This window comes from Balaenoptera borealis, assembly GCF_965194805.1.
Source record: "Balaenoptera borealis genome assembly, chromosome: 20".
Taxonomy (NCBI): Eukaryota; Metazoa; Chordata; class Mammalia; order Artiodactyla; family Balaenopteridae; genus Balaenoptera; species Balaenoptera borealis.
In genome coordinates, this window is record NC_138879.1 from 21,000,272 (window position 1) to 21,020,075 (window position 19,804).

Sequence of the window (19,804 nt, forward strand, 5' to 3'; positions counted from 1 at the left end):
AGCAGTCCATGGTCGCCGCAGGGAACGCTGGGAGATGTAGTCCGCATTTCCTTTCACAAAGAGTGCGGCTCCCGGCCCAAGGGAAAGGGCGGGGCAGGCGGGAAGAGGCCGTGCTTTCCGATTGGCTGAAGGGTCCGCGTCCGTTGGGGCGGGGAAAAGGCTGTGGAAGGATCGAGGCTGTGCTGGGAAATGAGTCTTCGTCAGACTTGAGGCCAGGAGGACAAGCACGCGGAAGGGGACGAAGAATCCAGGGTGTGGCAGAAGACTCTGAAGGGAAGCTAAGGGGGACGGATCCAGCGAGACGTCGGGAGCAACAAACAAGGTTCTGAAAATGGACCGACCTGTGAGGCCAAGATTGGCCTCGCTCAGTGACTTTCAGTTTGGAGCTGTTGCCACAGAGACAATCGAAGACGCTCTGCTCCACTTCGCCCATCAGAATGAGCAAGCCGTGCAGGAGTCTGCGGGCCGGATGGGCAGCTTCAGGGAGACCCGGATCGTGGGTGGGGATGCAGGCCGGGGAGCTGGGCTTATGGGAGACTGGGCCACCTCTCTTTGAGGCACCGACCTTGAGATTCAGTGTCCCTTATTCATTCAAATAAGTTTCGTTAGTACCTACTCTTTGCCAGGCGCTGGGGGTACAGTGATGAGCAAGACTCACCAGCACCCTACCCTTTATTTCAACACATATAGAGTACTTATTCTCCCTGCTTCCTGGGTTAGAAAGATGAACGAGAGATCTAGTCCCCGCTTTCAAACCATGTGTATAATCTTTGGAGGATATTAGGACAAATCTGCAAATGACTAGGTACAAGTATGGTTAGATAAGTGACATACCAGATAAAACAAGCTTTTATGGGGATTGAAAGGAGAGATGGAGTGAGGTGGGGGTAGGATGAATTAAGGAGTCCTCCAGGCATCGTGGCATTTGAGGTAGACCCTGAAGGAAGGATAACATTTTGGCTGGTGAAGGTGGTGGATACGGACCGTCTTCCTCCCGTCCTTCCTTCCTTCTTTCCTTCCTTTTTACTGTGTTTCTTTCTCTCTCTCTTTTTTTTTTTTTAGCTGCGCCAGGCAGCTTGTGGGAGTTCCCCACCCAGGGATTGAACCCAGGCCTCTGCAGTGAAAGCGCCAAATGCTAACCACTAGACCACCAGGGAACTCCCAGGACCATGGTTCTACTAAAAGGGGATAACATGAGTCAAGCTATGGAAATAGGGACATTTTGGGTGAATGTGGGTACCATGTCATCCAGGTTGGCCAGAACCTGTGGAAGAGTAGTTGAAATCCAGACCAGAAAGTGGTTTGGAGACATTCCACGTGGAACTTTGAATGCCAAAGTGAGGAGTTTATACCTGACTTAATAGGAAAACAAGAAGGCACTGAGGGTTTTTGTTTTTGTCTTTTTTTTTTTTTTCATATGGGAGTGATATAACTGTAACCTTTGCCTTAGAAAAAATTATTTTGGCTGTGATGTAAAGGGTGGACTGGAGTAGAGAGAGATGGGAGGTAGGAAGACCAGTGTAGTCTTTGTGAGTAGTTTTTTAGGTGATAGGGCAGAGGGAATGACAAGGGAGTTTGGATTAAAAACATTTCAGGGTAAAATCTAGGGTTCTGCAATGGATGAATTTTAAGAAGTGAAGAAGGTGAAGATGACTATGCCAAAGGGTTGAGCCTAGAAATATAGTGGTGCCATTAAGAGAAACACACACATACATTAAAATAAATAAAACGGGAGGAAATGTGACTTGTTTGGGAAAGAAAATAGCTTTTTTAATTTTAGTCATTAGAGAGTGCTTGGGTTTTTTGTTTTGTTTTGTTTTTAAGATAGTAGTCATCTTTTTAAAATTTATTTATTTATTTATTTATTTTTGGCTGTGTTGGGTCTTTGTTTCTGTGCGAGGGTTTTCTCTAGTTGTGGCAAGCGGGGGCCACTCTTCACCGCGGTGCGCAGGCCTCTCACTATCGCGGCCTCTCTTGTTGCGGAGCATAGGCTCCAGACGTGCAGGCTCAGTAGTTGTGGCTCACGGGCCCAGTTGCTCCGCAGCATGTGGGATCTTCCCAGACCAGGGCCCGAACCCGTGTCCCCTGCATTGGCAGGCGGATTCTCAACCACTGCACCACCAGGGAAGCCCAAGAAAATAGCTTTGATTTGAGATCTACTGAGTTTCAAGTGCTTGTGGGACATCTAGAGGAAGGTTTCTAGCAAGCTGTTTAAAGAGTAAGTCAGAAGAGAGGTCAAACTAGAGATAAAGGTTTGGGAGTTCTCTCCATAATGATACTGTTGAAACTGTGGCAGAGGATGAGCTCCTAGAGGGAGAGTAGAGAAGCGGGTCCAGTACAGTTCCTTGGGAGACATTTTGTGTTCAGGAAAGTGGAGTAGGAGGAAGAGTCATGAAGGAAATAAATGGAATGGTTGGGGAGTTAGGAACAGAACCTAAAGACCTTTGGAAGCAAGAGGAGAGTTTCATGGTCAGCAATTTCAGATACTTCACAGATATGAACACCAGGAATGACGATTGCCAAAGGGCCATGATATTTAACAATTTGGATGTATTTTCTGACCTTTGAGACAATCATTTCTGCAAGTTGTAAAAAATAGAAGCCAAATTGCAGAACATTAGGGAGTGAATGATGAAGTGGAAGCAGTAGGTGTAAGCTAGGCTTTCAAGAAATTTCACAGTAATGGAAGCTAGAGAGATAGAGCCCTAGCTTAAGAGAATAGAACGGGAGGGTCTTTTAGTTAATAGATCTGAGTATGTTTGTACGGAGGTGGAGCCAGTAGCAGGAGAGAGGTGTAACCCTCATCCATTCCACCTAACCCAAACTGTTTTCTCGGCAAATTAAAATGGAAAATAGAAACAATTGCTCAGATGATTCAGGTCAAAAACAAAATAAAACCAAACAACTATACACACACACACACACGCACACGAAAACAAAGAAATAAAACCTAAGTTCCAGCAAATAAAAGGACTGGCTAATAACACACATTATGTGTTCTAGGATACTTTGCTTAATTGCTTAAACTAATTATCTTCTTCATTGGACACTGTTAGCAGAGCTTTGGCCTCTGTAATGATAAGGTTTTGTACATGTATCTATGTGTAACCTCTGTCAAGTAGATTGTTAAACTGTCTTGTGCTAGCTTAACTTCTACAGATTTTTTTTCCTCTAAGTCAGATTTTCTCTGACGACATAGGGTAATGGAAATTTGACTATATGTAATTCTTTGCTGATCAATGCTAAAAGTTCCTAGTTCTGCAGGAGCTTTGAGAACTAACGTTTATCCTTGTTTCCACCCTCTAATGATATTGCTAACTAAATAGAATTCTATCTGGGGCTGTTCTTTCAAAGAGAAACACAGGCAGCCTAAAATCTTGCCAAGGTATCTTACCCTTCCCACCTTCCCAATGACTTCCCCCACCCAAGTTGGGCTATGTTCCCTGATTTAGGGGATGCTGCTTCCAAACAAGCCACTTCAGAGTAACAAGCTTGCTCCTGGGGAGAGGCTCAGCCACCACAGATTTACCCAACAAACTGGTGGTGGATAAGTGGTGTCCAGCTGTAAGGTAAATTGTGTTTGTAAAGCAATGGGAGTTCTCCAGTGGGTGGTTACTAAACAAACAGTGTTATAAAGAATATCAAAGCTCCAGGAGGGACCTTTCTGTTCCTATCAACATTCCACTGAAAACAGAATATAGGGGTTAGGGTTTTTATCCATCCAAGAATCTCTCTTGAAGCTGGAGGTTCCCAGCATGGTGTAAAGGCCAACTAGACCAGCTGGTTTGTTTGTGTGTAGCTGGCCAAGCCTTTTATCAGCTGAGACCCATAGGAAGGCTCAAGGGGCCCTGAGGGGGCTCAGTAAGCCTTTGTTTTTGCACGCAGTCAGCCTCCTTTTCATGCCTCTCATTTGCCTATTGGCAACAAAGGGAAACAGGTTCAGCTTGGGTTGTTTCCGTCTCATCTTTCTCACCTCCTGACCCTCTTCCCTGGGCCCCATCATGGCTTTTACACAACGCCAAGGGTTCACAGAGTCGTTTTGGTTGCACCTTATGAATTAAGCTCTTCTTTCCTGTTTTGGCAGAGTTTGTTTTTCTCCTGTCTGAACAATGGTGTCTGGAGAAATCCGTGAGCTACCAGGCTGTAGAAATCCTAGAAAGGTAAAGCCCTGAGCATAAGGCCTTTGTGAGGGGTACCTCTCAGAATGCCTAATGTACCCAGACCTTTAAAAAAAAAAAAAGCTAGTTGCCCCTTACCATGAGACCTGGTTTGCACCCTCTTTTTCTTGCAAATGTAAAATTTTTTAGCCAGCGATTGATATTGGAGAAGATGAGGTGTAACATGGTTTGAAGCACAAACTCCATTTAGTTTGAGTGTGGATTGTTTCCTTTCCCCTTTCCCTTCTTTATAGGTTTATGATTAAGCAGGCAGAGAACATCTGCAGGCAAGCCTCAATCCAGCTGAGAGAGAAGACAGAGCCTCAGAATTGGAGGGCTCTGAAAGAGCAGCTTTTCAACAAGTTTATCCTGCGTCTTGTGTCATGTGTTCAGCTGGCAAGCAAACTTTCCTTCCACTACAAAGTAAGGAGCTGGGGTTGCGCATGGGCACCTGAGTGTTAGAGAGAAACCAGTTCATACAAAGGTGGCTTTGAGAAACCCACTCCTAGGCTAGGTGATACTACTCATGCAGAAATTCTGGAGTGTAATTATGCTTCCTAAGCATACCTCCTAAACACACACACACACACACACACACACGAGTCACACAGAAGCAGTTATTAAATAGTCTGAAGTTCTGTTCCCAAAGTATAATTGCTGGACGGATGCCATCATTCATACAGGTCACCTTTCCTCCCCTTGGACTCAAGGACAGTTAAGGTGCCTGAATTGCCAACATACCTATTAGTATTAAAGGCAAACTATTACATTTATAAAGGATAAAATGTTTCCACATCACTATGTGATGTCTGTATAGTATCATTTATTCAACAAATATTTATTGTCTTCTATGGCCAGATGCTGCACTAGGTGCCATGGCTACAAGAGTAAAAATATTGTCTGTGCTCTCAAAGAATTTATTACCTAATGGGAGAAGACACACAGGCAAATAATGTGAGCAAGTGTTCTGATTAGTGTAAATACAGAGGGCTCTGAATATACCTAATCAGCCTTGGAGAGTCAAGGAAGTGTATTTAGAGAAAATGACTTCTTTTGGGGAACAAACAACAGAATATTTATTCATTATCTTCCACCTGTTGTTAACCACTGTGCCACCAGGCAAGTCCCTGGTACGTGCACTTTAACCAATAGAGAAAAAGACTTCTTGTAGGGGAGGGTGGGGGAGATGGGTGGATCCTAAGGAAAGAGGGAGAAGAGGTAAGGAGAGCAGTGGGGGTGTTGGGGGTGTTGGGGGTGAGGAGGGAGATCCAGATACAGGAAAGAGCATGTGTAGAGGCTTGGAGAGCATGTGGGTTTGGGGAGTGCAAGTAACTCTATATGACAAGTGTAGAGTGTAAGGGGGAATTACCAAGAGAGAAGATGAGATAAAGGCATGGACTGGATTGTGAAGGGCTTTGTTTACTATGCCAAGATGTATGACCTCTATTCTGACACCCTGCTCTTTCACTCTGTTTTCGTTTTCTTTGCTCAGAAAATCAGCAACGTTACAGTCCTGAATTTCCTCCAGGCTCTAGGGTATCTACACACTAAAGAAGAACTGCTGGAGTCAGAGCTTGATGTTTTGAAGTCCCTGAACTTCCAAATCAATCTGCCTACTCCCCTGGCATATGTGGAGATGCTCTTGGAGGTTTTAGGTACTTTATTAAGTGTGTCGGGCATGTGGGTTGGAGTCTTCCATAGAAGGCAGTAAGAATGTGCCTAGGGGTTTGAGGGCAGTGGGCAGAACCTGCCAATGAGGAACAGCAGGAAGCGCGCATTGACTGAGGAAAGTAGTTTCCTCTAGTACTTGTCAGGGAAACGAACGCCAGTCTCCGCACGTGGTTTATATTTGGCCTCATTAAGCACACTCTTATTGTAGCATCAAAGAGTTGACTTTGTAGAGAGGCGTGAGATAAGAGGGGAACAAACAAATACACTCCAGTTGTATATATACTGTAGCTGGAGGTTTTTCTACCTCTCCCTTTGTCCTTTAAAATCGACCTCCAGCTACAGAGGTTTCTTACAGTGGAACACGGCAACCAGGAAGCACATGAGCAGCTCAACAGCTTTGTGTCACATGACAACTGTGATTATGATCAGAGAAGAGGGTACATAATGCTCTTTACCATGCGCATACTCCATCTAGGATACAACGGCTGTTTGGTGCCAGCCACACAGCTGTATGCAACCTGCCTGACCCTACTTGACCTAGTCTATCTTCTCCATGAACCTGTATATGAGAGCCTGCTGAGGGCTTCAATTGAGAACTCCACACCCAGTCAGCTGCAAGGGTAAGGCAACTCCTTTATTGTAGGCTCCTTCCAGAAACAGGGAGTCGGTAACATACCACAAGAACTTGGGAAATGGAATTTACCTAGCAAGGCACCCAGTCCGCAGATAACCTGCACGGGTTATCTTGTTCTAATTAACATCCAGTATGTTGTTTGGATGGATGACTGAGCCCAATCAGCAAAGCCCTAAAGGCTTTTACTTTTAAAATTTAAATGACTTCTAGTAATTAACATACTTTCATTACTAGTTCTTCTTTTATAGCTGCTTATAATTTGAGATTACTGAACTGCTTTTATAGCCACTTAGGAAAAAAAGCCAGTCACAGGGTTGCAACTTGGACAAAAGTGTTTGATTACTGTAAAGTCAGAATGGTAAAAAGCCTCACAGTTACATTTGTTAGGGAGACAGATGGAACAACAAAAGGTCCGTAAACCATTCCGACAGGAGGCTCATGTTTTAATCCGCTGAGTTGGGGGAGGTTGGAAGAGGGAATCAATTAGCTATTATTTGACCAAAAAATTCCATGATCAACATAAACAACTCATAGTTGAAGTCCCATAACCCTAGGATTTGGAAGATCAAGTGTCATTCTAGCTCCAAAATTAATATGGTTTTAATCACTTAGGGAAAAGTTTATTTCCGTGAAGGAAGACTTCATGCTGTTGGCAGTAGGAATCATTGCAGCAAGTGCTTTCATCCAAAACCATGAGTGTTGGAGCCAGGTATGCACCACTGAGCAGGACCAGCATGGTCAGAATTCATTTAATAGAAAGCATTCTCCCCTCAGTTAAAGGAAAACAGAAGACAAGCTATAAAAGGTAAGTGCCAAGACCCAGGATTAGGATGAATGAGCAGGATTTGGGAGAGAAAAAACTACGGTGGGACTGAAAAATGTTCTCCAGTTTTCCTCTTATGAAATTGGAAATGGAGGCCCAAGTTCAGCTTGTTCATTTCCCATTATGATAATCTGCTACTATGTTAGAGTCCAATAAGTGTATCCTCCCAAATAGAAAAAATGTCAAGACCCAAATATCCCTCTCATATTTCACAAAACTTATCTCCAGCAGAGGGAAATGTCTACCAGAAACTTTCCATGCTAACACTATCAGGGCAAAGGTATCCTAGTGTAATTTGGCCATCGGCAAACACTGGGATCTGGATTTAATCTTCTCTGTAAGCTCAGAGAAATGAAAAAATTTACATTTGGCTTGAGAAAACAGCCCCAGCAATGTGTCTGTGCACTAACACATGTTTATTTAGTAATAAGAAATCTGTCTCTGTTTCTGAAGGTTGCGGGGCATTTGCAAAGCATCACTGGCATTGCCTTGGAGAGCATTGCCGAACTCTCTTATGCAATCCTGACTCACAGCGTGGGAGCCAGCACTCCAGGTCGACAGCGGCCTGTTCCTCCCCACCTGGTGGCCGGAGCACTGAGGGCTGCTACTTCTCCAACACATGAGGCAGGCGGAATCCACCCAAAATAAACGGCCTTCTGTCACTGCACTCATCTCTCCCTTTCCTTACTTTCATACTCAGGGTACAGGAGTTCCAAGTTATCTTCTGAGCTGTGTTTTATATTCCAACTTGATGCTTATTTTTCTGCATTAGAGAAAGAGTTAAGGTGAATAAGCATGTCCTTTTCGTCGTACCAGACTGAAAATGTCTAAGAGCTGGGACAAGATATTAGAATATCAGTGAAATTAGTTTATTTTCGTTTAACAAGATATTTATGGCTTTCCTCTTAACTGTTCATTTTATTAAGGGAGAACATCAGACATGGAGATTAGTATTAACCAGGGGCTCAAAAACTGAGACCATCTGGGTGACCTTGACTGAGCATCAAGGAGGCAGCCTTTATTTCCCCTTAAAGTTAAACATCTCTGTTCTGTTACTGAGAGCTACACAAATAGGGCTTTCTCTACAGCTGTCTACTTTTCATTAGAGTCTTTTTAAAAAACTAACACCCATCTCTAAACATGTTTCAACAGACTTTCCACATACCTGCACTTGAACTCAATTCTCCCAGAATACAAAGTACTCTATTCTAGTTAAAGAAAAACCCAACAGTGCACCTCTGGGCAGTTATCAGACTGCAGTAAATCTTTTATTACAAATAATTAAATCTCTCCATAAGGTCTCAAACAGTATCAAACACAATTTCATATCTCTAACACAGAGCAGAGCAGGCATTCAGTACTAGAATCAAGTGAGAAGTGTTAAATTTCAAGCTTCATGATCACCTCACATGGTGACCAAAGCTTACATGTCATTTTCTCACGTTATCCAACTGTGCATCTCACACATCTTGTAGTCTCAGTGGAGACAAAAGTTTCTATTTCATATTCTAAGTGCAGGAAGTTGAGAGAGATAAAATCCAGTGAAAACACATCAATCTCAATTCAACTCAGTTTAAAAAAAAAAAAAAAAAGCAAACTTAAATTAGTTGTTTTGCGGGGACAAAGGGAAAGGAAGGCATGGGGTTAAGAGTCAAAACTGTGACAAAGGCCAGTTACTATACATGGCATGTTGTAGCTCTGGAAAGTATCTGTTATATTTTAAAATAAAGTGGCTTTTGTGGATTTTTTTTCTTTTTTGGTATTTGTAAACATGTGCTGTTTAATAGTACCCGAATTTAATTTAACCCTTTTTTTTTTTTTTTTTTTTGCAAACAAAACAAAATTTAAAGCCTTTAAGGCAAACAAACCCCTAAGGAAAAAAGAAAGTCATTTGTTATAAAACTGTGAGGATACCCAAGCAAGACCCCACTTAAGATTCGTCAGCATGAACTTGAGAGCTTTTGTCCACTGTTCCTCAGAGTTAAACTGGGTTTTGATGGAATAGGAGCCACCGCTGCCTCCTGTGTCTTCAATCTTGCCTTTCTCCACATCCATCCTGCAAATGAACACAGCAGAACTCATTAGTAACTGAGATCCGAGTTAAGTCAGTTCAGGCAAATGGGCAGGGACTTGATCATGGGACCATTCACGTCATTTTATCTACTAAAGAACTCTTGGCAAGGAATGGTAGTGTATTTTGGATTTGCTTGAAAGCCCAATATCAAGAAGGCTGTCACAAGAGCCTCATTGTCATTGCGGAGTACAGGGACAAGACACCCCCCCAAACAGATGAGAAGCCTGGAGCAGAGGGTAAGTGACGGTTACAGTACTCCTCACTGTTTTCCTAGGCATTCCTCACTTATGGGGAGAGAAGGGAGGCAGAAGAAAAGAAATGCTTTGTTTTGGGGTGATGGAAGCAGCTCAGCCTTACTCTCTTAACTAAGGCGTCCATCCATCTCTGGGCTCCTACAAAATTTGATCAAAGGAAGCACTCCTGTGTATTTCCAAAGGTGTAAGGGAAAAACCTCCCTGAAATTGGAGAGCAGGCTTGAGCTCCGCACCAAGGAAATCCCCCACACCATCTAAGTCAACATTCTTTTTCTCCAGGGACCAGGTGGTTACATTCTGTCCTGTTTGCAGTGTTGGATCAGTCTCTGCCCATCAGTGTCAATGTGATCTTACTCCATTTTCTGCTTTCCCACTATGTGTACTAGTTTTGCCTCCATCCTTACTGTCCCTTCAATTCTGCTCACGCTGGTCCTGCTCTAGGTTCATTCAGCACTGGGGGATACTGACCTGTAAGGGAGACAAAAACGTGTCTCGCCTTTCTCAACCTCTTCTTTGAACTGCTGCACACAGTCCAGGAAAGCCACCATTGCGTGGTCAAACTTGTTGTCCCAGAAAAACCGCAGCCCCCCAGAACAGTACAGCGGCAGCTCCTGCCCGAGAAAAGAGAACTGGCTATAGGTGTGGCCCTAACACAGGCTACCGGAGATTGTTCCCAATCCTATCCATCTCTCAAGTCGTGTTATGTTTGTATTCCACTGGCAACAGTAACCTTGGGCAAATAACAATGCACCTGAAACTGTTTCACCATCAGTGGAAATGTATTAAACATCTACCGCCCAGTGATGCCTTCCCCATCCTGGTGCACACATTCTCCTCTGATCTGCCCATATCCCTTCTCAACAAACTGTAAAAATTTAATTTTCTCTACAGGCCTCAAAGAACTAATCCTGAACTAGACAGGACATTGAACCAGATGTTGGCTCAACATGAGATATCTCAGTCTAAGAAAGAAACTAAATAATGCCATTATCAAAACTAAACCATTCCGTTAGGAGGTACAAGGATTCTGTATTCCAGTGAAAGTGGACCTTCCTGGGTACCTTAGATTTGTCTGTCAGAGACTCCAGATACGAATGGTTTCCATAGGGAACAAGTCGATACCTAAAATGGAGATGCAGACAGAGATGGATACAGGACTCCTCCTAAAGTGATTACTGGGATGTTATAACCCAGTGATTTTCAGTCTTCAGCTACCCGAGGACCTCTATTATTATTTCCACTCCTCTCTCACCTCCCCATGGGCTCCATGTTTAAAAGGTTTTGTTTCCCGAACAAACTACATTTATTAGATAATTATCTAGGGGCCTTTTATGGATGCATGTATGTCCTGGTTTAGATTTACAAGCAAAAACTGAAAAACAGCTTTAGGAACACTAAGGTTATGGAGACAGGAAGTTGGGGACCACTGCTGTGGTCGTGCAGTTCAAGGACTGCTCAGTCATTGGAAAGGGCCTGTGGTGAGGGGAAAACCAGAAGCAGACAGTCTCCATGGACAGAATACTCCCAGTTCGTTGGGAGCAAGGGCTCTTGCCATAGTGGACAAGAGTACCAGGTGGGAGATACAGATTATATCACAGACACACCACACTCAAGAAAGGACTACATTTCTTACCTCTGAAATTTCAGGCCCATCTTATTGGCCAGGGCATGAAGCAGCAACACTGTCTGGCCCCAAGCAGCGTTGATCTCATTCCATTCCACGGGGACACTGGGCAGGCGACCCAGTCTGAAGTTATTGATTGTGCCAAACTGTCCACTGTGCCTACAGGAGAAGGGCAGGGAAAAATACAGACAGAATTTAAAACTTAGCAAATTCTGAAATTTCCTGCTCTCACCTAAAACCTGGCATAAATCTCTCTCCTTATCTCCAGATTCATATATCCAAGCCCTACTTGGTTCTTTAAATACATGTCTAAAACGTGAGTCATCATCTTTCTCCCTGCTGCTCAGACGCCAAAGTAGAAACCTGGGCATCATCCTTGAATGCTCTCTCTCTCAGCTCCCTTCCCCCCAACACCACCAAGCTCTGTTGAGTCTACCTCCTAAACCTCTTAAATCTGTCCACTTCTCTTCAGACTCAATGCTACGACTCTACCCTCTCCTGTTTAGATTCCTACTGACAAGTTTCCTTACCAACAATCTTGCCCTCTTACCCCAAGTCATTTCTCACATTACAGGTAAAGCCATCATTCACAAATGCAACTGTACTTATGTCACTTTCCTGACTAAAATGCTTCAGTGGCTCCCACTGCCTTTTGGACAAAGTCCATATCCCTTAATGAGGCCTACAAGATCCTTTAGGAATTGGTAACGCTCCAGTTTCATATCCTGTCGTTCTCTGCTTCACCCTCAATCTCCAGTCACAATAAGCTCCGTTCAGTTCAGTGGGAGATTACCACTCCCACTTTCCTCTGTTTCTTTGCACGTGATGTTCTCTCTGCCAGGAACAACGCCCCTCCTCTGCAGACTTATACTCCATATCTCAGCTTAAACATCAACCTCCTCTGGGGGAATCGTTCCACGCAGCCTCCTCAAATTGGGTAAAGTGCCCTTATGTGTCCTCACAGCACCCAGGGTGCACCATGACCACACTGCATTACAAGTGCCTGTTACCAAGCCATCTCGCCCAGGCAAAATGGATATTGCCTGCTGTTGCCTTCCTCGTGCTTAGCACAGTGCCACCACACAGTAGATGCTCAAAAGATACCATTTGAAATGGATAAAATGTCAAATAAATGAATAAACAAATGACCCTGGGGGGCAAGAAATCAGCACCAGGCAGATGACCAGATTTTCACGTAGCTGGAGAGCTCCAATCTTTCCCTTTCCGTGGAAGAATGGAAGTCACCAAGCTCTAGAATTCCAATCCCCTGACTGTGCCTATCCCGTCACAAGGAGTGAAAACCTAGATGGGGTGAAAATGACACAGACCCCTATTCCGTGGGAGGTGGGCACCCTGGCGTAGCAGCCAGCAGCTAACGTCCAGGTACGTGGTGCTTCCCAGACGCTCCTCACCCTCCAACCCTCATTACCAAATGTGGAAGGTTGCGTTAAAGACGTTGGTTTTCTTCAGCTTGTCCAGCTGCATCTGGGCGTAACGCATCTGGTTTTCTACACTCTTCAGCTCATCATCCAGTTCTAGCTGTTGTCGTTTAAATTCACTATATTCCCTTTGATACCTGTGAACAGCCAAGGTGACCATGAAAGGCTGTTTGGGGGCTAAAATTTCTCTCCCATCACCCCCCTTAATGATTTCTTCTAGTGATTATGGTCACTTCTAGTTACAGCATCTTTTACATTTGGCAAAGATCCCACTCACAGGAACATACTTGCCCTAGATGTTTTGCCTGGGAGGGACAGAAATGTCTCAAATTCCAGCTGCCCATATGGAAAACGGGGAGGAAAACAGGACTCTCCCAAACCAGGACCAGACACCTCTTGGATTTCTGATCTTTTCCAGAAACAAGGTGAGTTAGTCAATGGTGGTTTCTTCCCTGAATTGGCCATAATTGAGCGTCTATCACTTCACCTCTATATCCCTATTGACTTTTAAATGGTTAGTATACATCATTTCTAATGGAACTTGTTACACTATCCCATGAAAAAATTAACTTTGTTCAATGTCTTTCACTTGCCCACCCTTAGTTACTGTGGACACTGCCTCCTCCACTAGACAGAGGGTTCTCTCAGGTCAAGAGCACCACTGAAATTCCTGAGCTGGAAAAGAACGAACGTGGGCCAACAGGTTCATCTCTCCAGAGGAGTATGCCGGGTTCAGTGGCTGACTCAGCCAAACGAGCCCAGGTCCCTACAGGACAGAGCTGTGACTACAGGCCTGGTTCTCGGCTCTCTGTTTAACCAATGCTTTTGCCACTTAATCATGCTGACCCTTCATACGTAATCCTCCCAACCAACCTCTAGAAACAGGGCCTGGAAACAATATGCAGGATCCAGAGCAGACATGCTGCTGAATGACAGCTCACTGTGGTTTACAAACTAATCAGACACATTCAGCTGGAAGCCATGTCCGCTCCTGGAGCCTTGAGGGCAGGAAGGTAGAAGAACAGGGTGATCACTCACTGCGCTTCCTCCTGATCCAACCTCTCAGCCTCAGCCTGGACCTTCTCGAGATTTTCTGCCACTATCTGACGATTCTTTTCCACATCTTCCAGCTCTTGGATCAGCCTCTCCTCCTCTAATGCCAGCTCCTTTAGCTCCATCTGGAGCTGTTCGCTGTCATCTTCATTCATTTGCTCTAAGATTTCCAAGCAGCGTCTGCCAAGGACACAGGCAGGGAAAGCTTATCAGAGGGAAACTGTTATTCCTTTTATCTGTGTGGAGCACAGCTCCTGGGTAAGGGCCACGCAGCCCCAGAGCAGTGAGAGCTCTAAGATTCAGAGCTCCATTCCCGGGCCCAGGCTCTGGAGGTACTCACTTGTAGTTCTGACACTCATTTTCAGTGACGTTGAGCTGAGTGTCCAGCTGGTCTAAAAGAGTATCTGTGCATTCCTCACACAGTGGGTGATCCACATCTGTCTGGCCTGACATGATGTCGAAAAGGTCCCCAGTGACCTGGAAGTGTGGGAGAGTCAGGGTAGGGCCTGCCCCATGCTACCTGCCCAGGCACCCCCTCTACCAGCCAGGCCCACTGCCTGACACCAGAATGAGGCAGACTTGCCTTCAGTCTTCGGCTGAGGTTCTCCATGGTGCCACCGTCGGATGCCTCCCCGATCAGAGTAAAGCTGTTGGCACTTTCTGTAGACATCATCCTGCAGACAGCCCCCCGCCCACGGGCCTCATGAGGGAGCAGAGAGGCCTCCTCCACCTACTGCAGTGCCAGTGGCAGAGACTCTCAAGCACCGGCTGAGGGGCCTCAAGGCACATACCCACTCCTAGCCCGACTGACCTCCCAAGGGTACCTCTCTCCCAAGGGAAGGCCATGCTAGTCTTCCACAGGGACACTCAGCACGAAGGTTGGCCTGGATGGACTAAGGGGGGAGACGGGGCATCAAAAACTGATATGTGTGTGTCTATAGCAGAAGAGTAAGGAGAATCAGGAAAGACCATTTCTTAATATTACACCCCTTGCCAGCCACCTTCACATGCATCAATAACTAAGAACCTGAACATCTAACAACATTTGCTACCTTAAAACTTTTCGAGGGCCCATCTCTTTTATTAGTCAATCACGCTCTCAACTTTTCTCAATTCTTCATCATGAAAGATATTGTCCTTTCCCACTGTGTGAATGGCTACAGGAAAAACTCAATCAATACTGGAAAGTGATGGGCCAGGTATAAGGGAATATGTCTTTTCTGGAAGAGCCAAAAGGCTAGGTGATGATTCATCTTCATCACCTGGCTCCAGGTCTCAATTCTGGGTTTAATTAAAATTCTACTGGCCTTTGGCAAGGAACAGGGGGCTGAGGAGTAGTAGGCACCTGGCTGGGGGGATGAATCTGCGAGAGACACCATCCTGGCGAGTTTCAATAAATGGCTCCTGGGGAGGAAATAAGAGAGCATTAGAATCCTGACAGCTTAGAGGTGGAGTCTATTTCCCCAGTGGCCTCAGAACTATTTGGCTTTACCCTTGATTGATAACTACAAGACCTGAGAAACCACAGAGACTTAAGAAATGGGTGTTATATAGCCAATCCTTGGATGCTTGCACTAAGAAAGGACCCTTGGTACAGACAAACCCCAAGTCCCATTTGATTTTTTGTGGGGAACAGCATTTCCTAACTATGTTATACTCTATTATATTTGCATTTACCAGTCAAGGTAGGGGAGAGAATGCCCTAAATCATGGCACAAGGAAAAAGCCAGAGCAGACTGCAATGAAGTTTACCATGGCATAGAACAAAGTAGATACTTTGTGTTTTCCATACTTTGATATAATTTATATGTGATCAAAATCTTATGACATTGATCTCTGACAATGAAAATTATCACTCATGTTATCACGTTTAAAAAAATTACACATTCTCTAACACTGACAACCCTTTCTAACTAGTGTAATCACACAATTCAATGTCCAAACCAAGATACTTTTGAGACTAGAGAGGAGTGGATATTAATAATTAGCTAGGACAACACCAGGTAAACCAGGAATGCCCTGGGATGACCTGTGTATCCAGGTCATCCCATCTCCCACCTATAATGGCTTATAATTCCACTTCAAATAAAGAAGAGCCTCTCTTCACATTTTTGAATGGAGGCCTCATTCAGCAACCCTGTGACCTCAGGTGCACTTCTGTGTCTCCAATGATCCACAGTGGCCTGATCATGCAGAATGTCTCATGTTAACCAGAGATCCGAAACATCTGGGGGCTCTAAGAGCACCAAGTACCCTGCAGAAATCCACCTTGCATTCCAGTGTTTCCATACCTCTCCTGAGTTAGCCTCTTCCTCCTGGGTCTCTCCTGGTTTCACCTGGGCTGTGGCAAGTAATGGAGCTAAGAGCAAGGAAAATATCGAAGCTTTCAGAAAGAGTCTTCTCAGAGCAGAAGCATGTACGACAGTATAAGAATCAGAAATATCCTCCACCTTTTTCTTAAAGTACAATTTATACAAAGAAGAATCTGTTGTCTTTTTTCCCTTACACCCATTAAATTGGATTAAGGGATTGTTAAATTTTTTTCAGTATAATGGTATGATTATGTCTTTAAAGAGACACCTTACCTTTCAAAAATACTTACTAAAATATTTATGGTATTTATATGTTTGGGATTTGCTTCTAAATAATTTGGGGTGGGAGGGGAATGGATGGGGCTGTAGATGAAAACATGGTTAAATATGAATGGATAATTTTAATTAATTAATTAATTAATTAATTTTTGGCTGTGTTGGGTCTTCGTTGCTGCATGCGGGCTTTCTCTAATTGCGGCGAGCGGGGGCTATGCTTTGCTGTGGCACGCGGGCTTCTCATTGCAGTGGTTTCTCTTGTTGCGGAGCATGGGCTCTAGGCACGCGGGCTTCAGTAGCTGTTGCACATGGGCTCAGCAGTTGTGGTTCGCAGGCTCTAGAGTGCAGGCTCAGTAGTTGTGGCACACGGGCTTAGTTGCTCCGTGGCATGTGGGATCTTCTCAGACCAGGGCTCGAACCCGTGTTCCCTACATTGGCAGGCGGATTCTTAACCACTGCGCCACCAGGGAAGTCCTTGTATGGATAATTGTTGAAGATCAGTGATGAGTACATGGGGGTTCATCATAAACTTTGAAGTTTTCCATAACAAAAGTTAATATCCCCTTTCCCTCAGAATAAGTGGGAAGGAACATGAGAGAACTTTCTGGGAAGATGAAAGCTTTCTACATCACAATGGAAATCTAAGTTACATGAGTGCATACACTTGTCAAAAACATACAGCTAAGGGGAATTCCCTGGCAGTCCAGTGGTTAGGACTCCACGCTCTCACTGCCAAGGGCCCAGATTCAATCCCTGGTTGGGGAACTAAGATCCCACATCCCACAGGCTGTGTGGCATAGCCAAAAAAAAAAAGCTAAGATTTGTAATGTATAAATCTTGACAATTAGGGACTTCCCTGGCGGTCCAGTGGTTAAGACTCCGCACTTCCACTGCAGTGGGCGCGGGTTCCAGCCCTGGTTGGGGTACTAACATCCCACATGCTGCACGGCGTGGCCAAAAACCAAAAAACTTGACAATTAAAAATTGTCAATTCATGACAATTTACCTTAAAAAAAAAAAGGAAGTAAAGAGCAAAGTAACTGAGTGGAGATGGGAGGTGAATGGAGGTATAGAGAAAACAAGAATGGCAGGATGTAGCTAATTGTTGAAGCTGGATGATGGATACAAGGGAGTTCACTATGCTATTCTCTTGACTGTATGTTTGAAATTTTTCATAATAAAAAGTTTAAAATATATTAAAGAGATAATTCCCCTCAGAAAAGAAAAATCAGGTATTAATAATAATAGTTAGTATTTACTGAGTACTTTTCCCCAGCATATTCTTAAGTATTTATGGTCTGTCATATTTGATCCTTACAACTACCTTGAGATTGTTTTACATTTTACAGATAAAGAAAACCAAGAGACCAGGGTTAAGAGAGGTGAAGTAACTTGCAAAAAGTCATTCAGCTAGTAAATGACAGGATTTAAATCTAAGCAGGTTGACTCTAGACCCATGAGCTTATTTTAACTGTCTATTCAGTCTTTTCTTTTTTTCTAGCTTCATCTCACTTCTTGGGACTTTGAGACTCTGTTCCTCTACTTATCAGCTGTTGGCCACTGGGTGAGTCACTTAACCTCTCTAAGCCTCAATTTCTCATGGATAAAATGATAATTTTACTACTACTCCATAGGGGAGTATAACTGTACTACTCCATAGGGGTTAAAAGTAATGCATGTAACGCACTTGGTATATAAGTCCTCAACAATTGCCGTTTATTTTTAAATGTACATATTCCTTTACTCTGAAACAACAGAAGCAGAAAACTAAGGACCTTTCCTTGCTATAGAAAGCTCTCAGAAGCACACAGTGTCAAAATTCTTTTATGTTCTCGATAAGAAAACAAGAAGCCAGAGAGATGACGCGACTTCTGAGGCTCACAGGGCGTGTCTGTGGCAAGCTATGTGCAGTCTTTAAGACCTTCATCTCCAAAGCTGCCCACTTTCAACGATCTTGACCACCCTCTAAGGGTCTCGCTGACCTGTGAGCTCCTGGATGGTGACACGATCCAGGATCTTGAAGCTCGTGTCCAGTTTCAGGGGCTGGCTGCAGCGCTGACACACGAAGCTCACCTGCATGGTGCTGCTGGATGTCTTAGACCCCTCCATCCCTACGGCGGTGGAAAGGAGACGATGTTAGGGAGAATCGGCGGCCTTGAACCCCCGGCCCGGGGCTACCACCAGCCTAACTATTATGGTGAAGGGGTAAAATCTCCGCCCGCACCGTTCCCTGTAGGAGCGGTAGGATACCAGGCGGACCTGCTTCCGGGGCAGCCCCGGCAAAGGCAGTTTACAGCTCAAAGTCAGGGAGGGTCTGCAATAGGGGCCGTGAGGGCCCTTCTGAAATCCCTTCTAAGAGCCCCCGACGCTCTTCATCTCGGGACTCGGAGCCCGCCACCCTGGTCCGGCCTACCGCGGGGGCACTGTGGCCTCGGGTCTGTCCGGGTGCGGGGCCTCCAGGACTGCCATCGCCCGGCCTTCAGCTACTTCCCGATCGGCCAGCGAAGGACTTCCGCCGTGACCGGACGTGACGTCACGACGGCTGCAGCTGCTCTGGGAGTCAATCTTGGTCCACTCGCTTCCGACCGGCTGCCACCTCTAGAGGCTGAGCTGGGAATCCCGGCAGGCGTCGGCCGGCGGGCTGATGTTGCGAGGGGAAGTGGAAGGACCGAGTTGGGAGGGAGTCAGGACACTCTCCCGTTTTCTAATGCAGTGACTTTTCTTCAGATTTGTCACTTCAGAGCGGAGCCAGTTTCATTATTCACTGCTGTGTTAGTTTTTAAAGTTTCTCGTTGGGAGAGCTGGGCGCCCGAGAGAGTGGTAGACACACTTAGAGGGGAAAGTGAGGAGGTAAACTTTATTGTTTCATTTTATATTTTAAAATTTCAATTATAATTAGGGAAAGCCGAACACTTCAGATATTGAAACGTATTATGAAATTATAAAACTAAACCATTTTTGTCTTGGTGCAGGAATATCAGTGGAACAGAATAGAGTTCAAAAATAGACCAAGTGTACAGGGGGATTTAGTATGTGATAAAGCTAGTATTTCAAATCAGTGGGGAAATGAACTACTTAGTAAGTGATGGGTGGGGCCAAAGAGCCATGTAAATGGTGGTGAGCTGAATCTTCTACTTCACTCTTTATACCAAGTTAGTCACAAATTTCAGTGTCAAAAATACAGTGATTAAAGGTACTAGATGAAAGCATGAGTGAATATTTTTTATAATCTTGAAGTAAAGAAGGTCTGTCTAAGCATGACATGAAAATCAGAAGCTGAAAAGGAAACTACTGAATTTTACTCAAAAATTAAAACTTTCTGAACTATCAAAGACACTGTAAAAAAAAGTTATGAAAGAAACATATGGAAAATAGTTGCAGCTCATAAGAAAGAAGGTAAGTTTTCTTAATATACAGAAGTCTATTCAATCAATAAAAATACCGATAGGCCAGTAATGAAATGGGCAAAGAATATGAAAAAGCTCAC

At 44.5% G+C, this 19,804-nt stretch overlaps 2 protein-coding genes across 2 annotated transcripts; one reads left to right on the plus strand and one right to left on the minus strand.

Moving 5' to 3' along the window:
- Positions 1 to 76: 76 nt before the first annotated feature.
- Positions 77 to 9,109, plus strand: CNTD1 (cyclin N-terminal domain containing 1). Its single transcript, XM_082372300.1, has 7 exons — positions 77 to 500; positions 4,085 to 4,160; positions 4,412 to 4,580; positions 5,650 to 5,812; positions 6,304 to 6,448; positions 7,075 to 7,171; positions 7,739 to 9,109. Exons 1-7 carry the CDS (start codon positions 332 to 334, stop codon positions 7,931 to 7,933), a joined length of 1,014 nt encoding a protein of 337 aa, XP_082228426.1. The 5' UTR covers positions 77 to 331; the 3' UTR covers positions 7,934 to 9,109.
- BECN1 (beclin 1) lies at positions 8,527 to 18,749 on the minus strand. The gene is made up of 12 exons (XM_082372305.1): positions 18,731 to 18,749; positions 18,300 to 18,428; positions 16,021 to 16,088; positions 15,075 to 15,133; positions 14,313 to 14,403; positions 14,070 to 14,206; positions 13,715 to 13,909; positions 12,667 to 12,813; positions 11,247 to 11,396; positions 10,675 to 10,735; positions 10,082 to 10,224; positions 8,527 to 9,341 (listed from the first exon to the last, which is right to left on the minus strand). The coding sequence occupies exons 2-12, from the start codon at positions 18,424 to 18,426 to the stop codon at positions 9,173 to 9,175; spliced, it is 1,347 nt and encodes a 448-aa protein (XP_082228431.1). The 5' UTR covers positions 18,427 to 18,428; positions 18,731 to 18,749; the 3' UTR covers positions 8,527 to 9,172.
- Positions 18,750 to 19,804: the final 1,055 nt, after the last annotated feature.

Coding starts and splice junctions, on each gene's coding strand:
- BECN1 (XM_082372305.1), bottom strand. CDS start 18,426: ATGGAGGGGTCTAAGACATCCAGCAGCACCATGCAGGTGAGCTTCGTG. Junction 10,736..11,246: donor ATGGGCCTGAAATTTCAGAG/GTAAGAAATGTA, acceptor TCTCCATTTTAG/GTATCGACTTGTTCCCTATG. Junction 10,225..10,674: donor CTCTGACAGACAAATCTAAG/GTACCCAGGAAG, acceptor TTTCTCGGGCAG/GAGCTGCCGCTGTACTGTTC.
- CNTD1 (XM_082372300.1), top strand. CDS start 332: ATGGACCGACCTGTGAGGCCAAGATTGGCCTCGCTCAGTGACTTTCAG. Junction 4,161..4,411: donor GCTGTAGAAATCCTAGAAAG/GTAAAGCCCTGA, acceptor CCTTCTTTATAG/GTTTATGATTAAGCAGGCAG. Junction 5,813..6,303: donor GATGCTCTTGGAGGTTTTAG/GTACTTTATTAA, acceptor TACTCCATCTAG/GATACAACGGCTGTTTGGTG.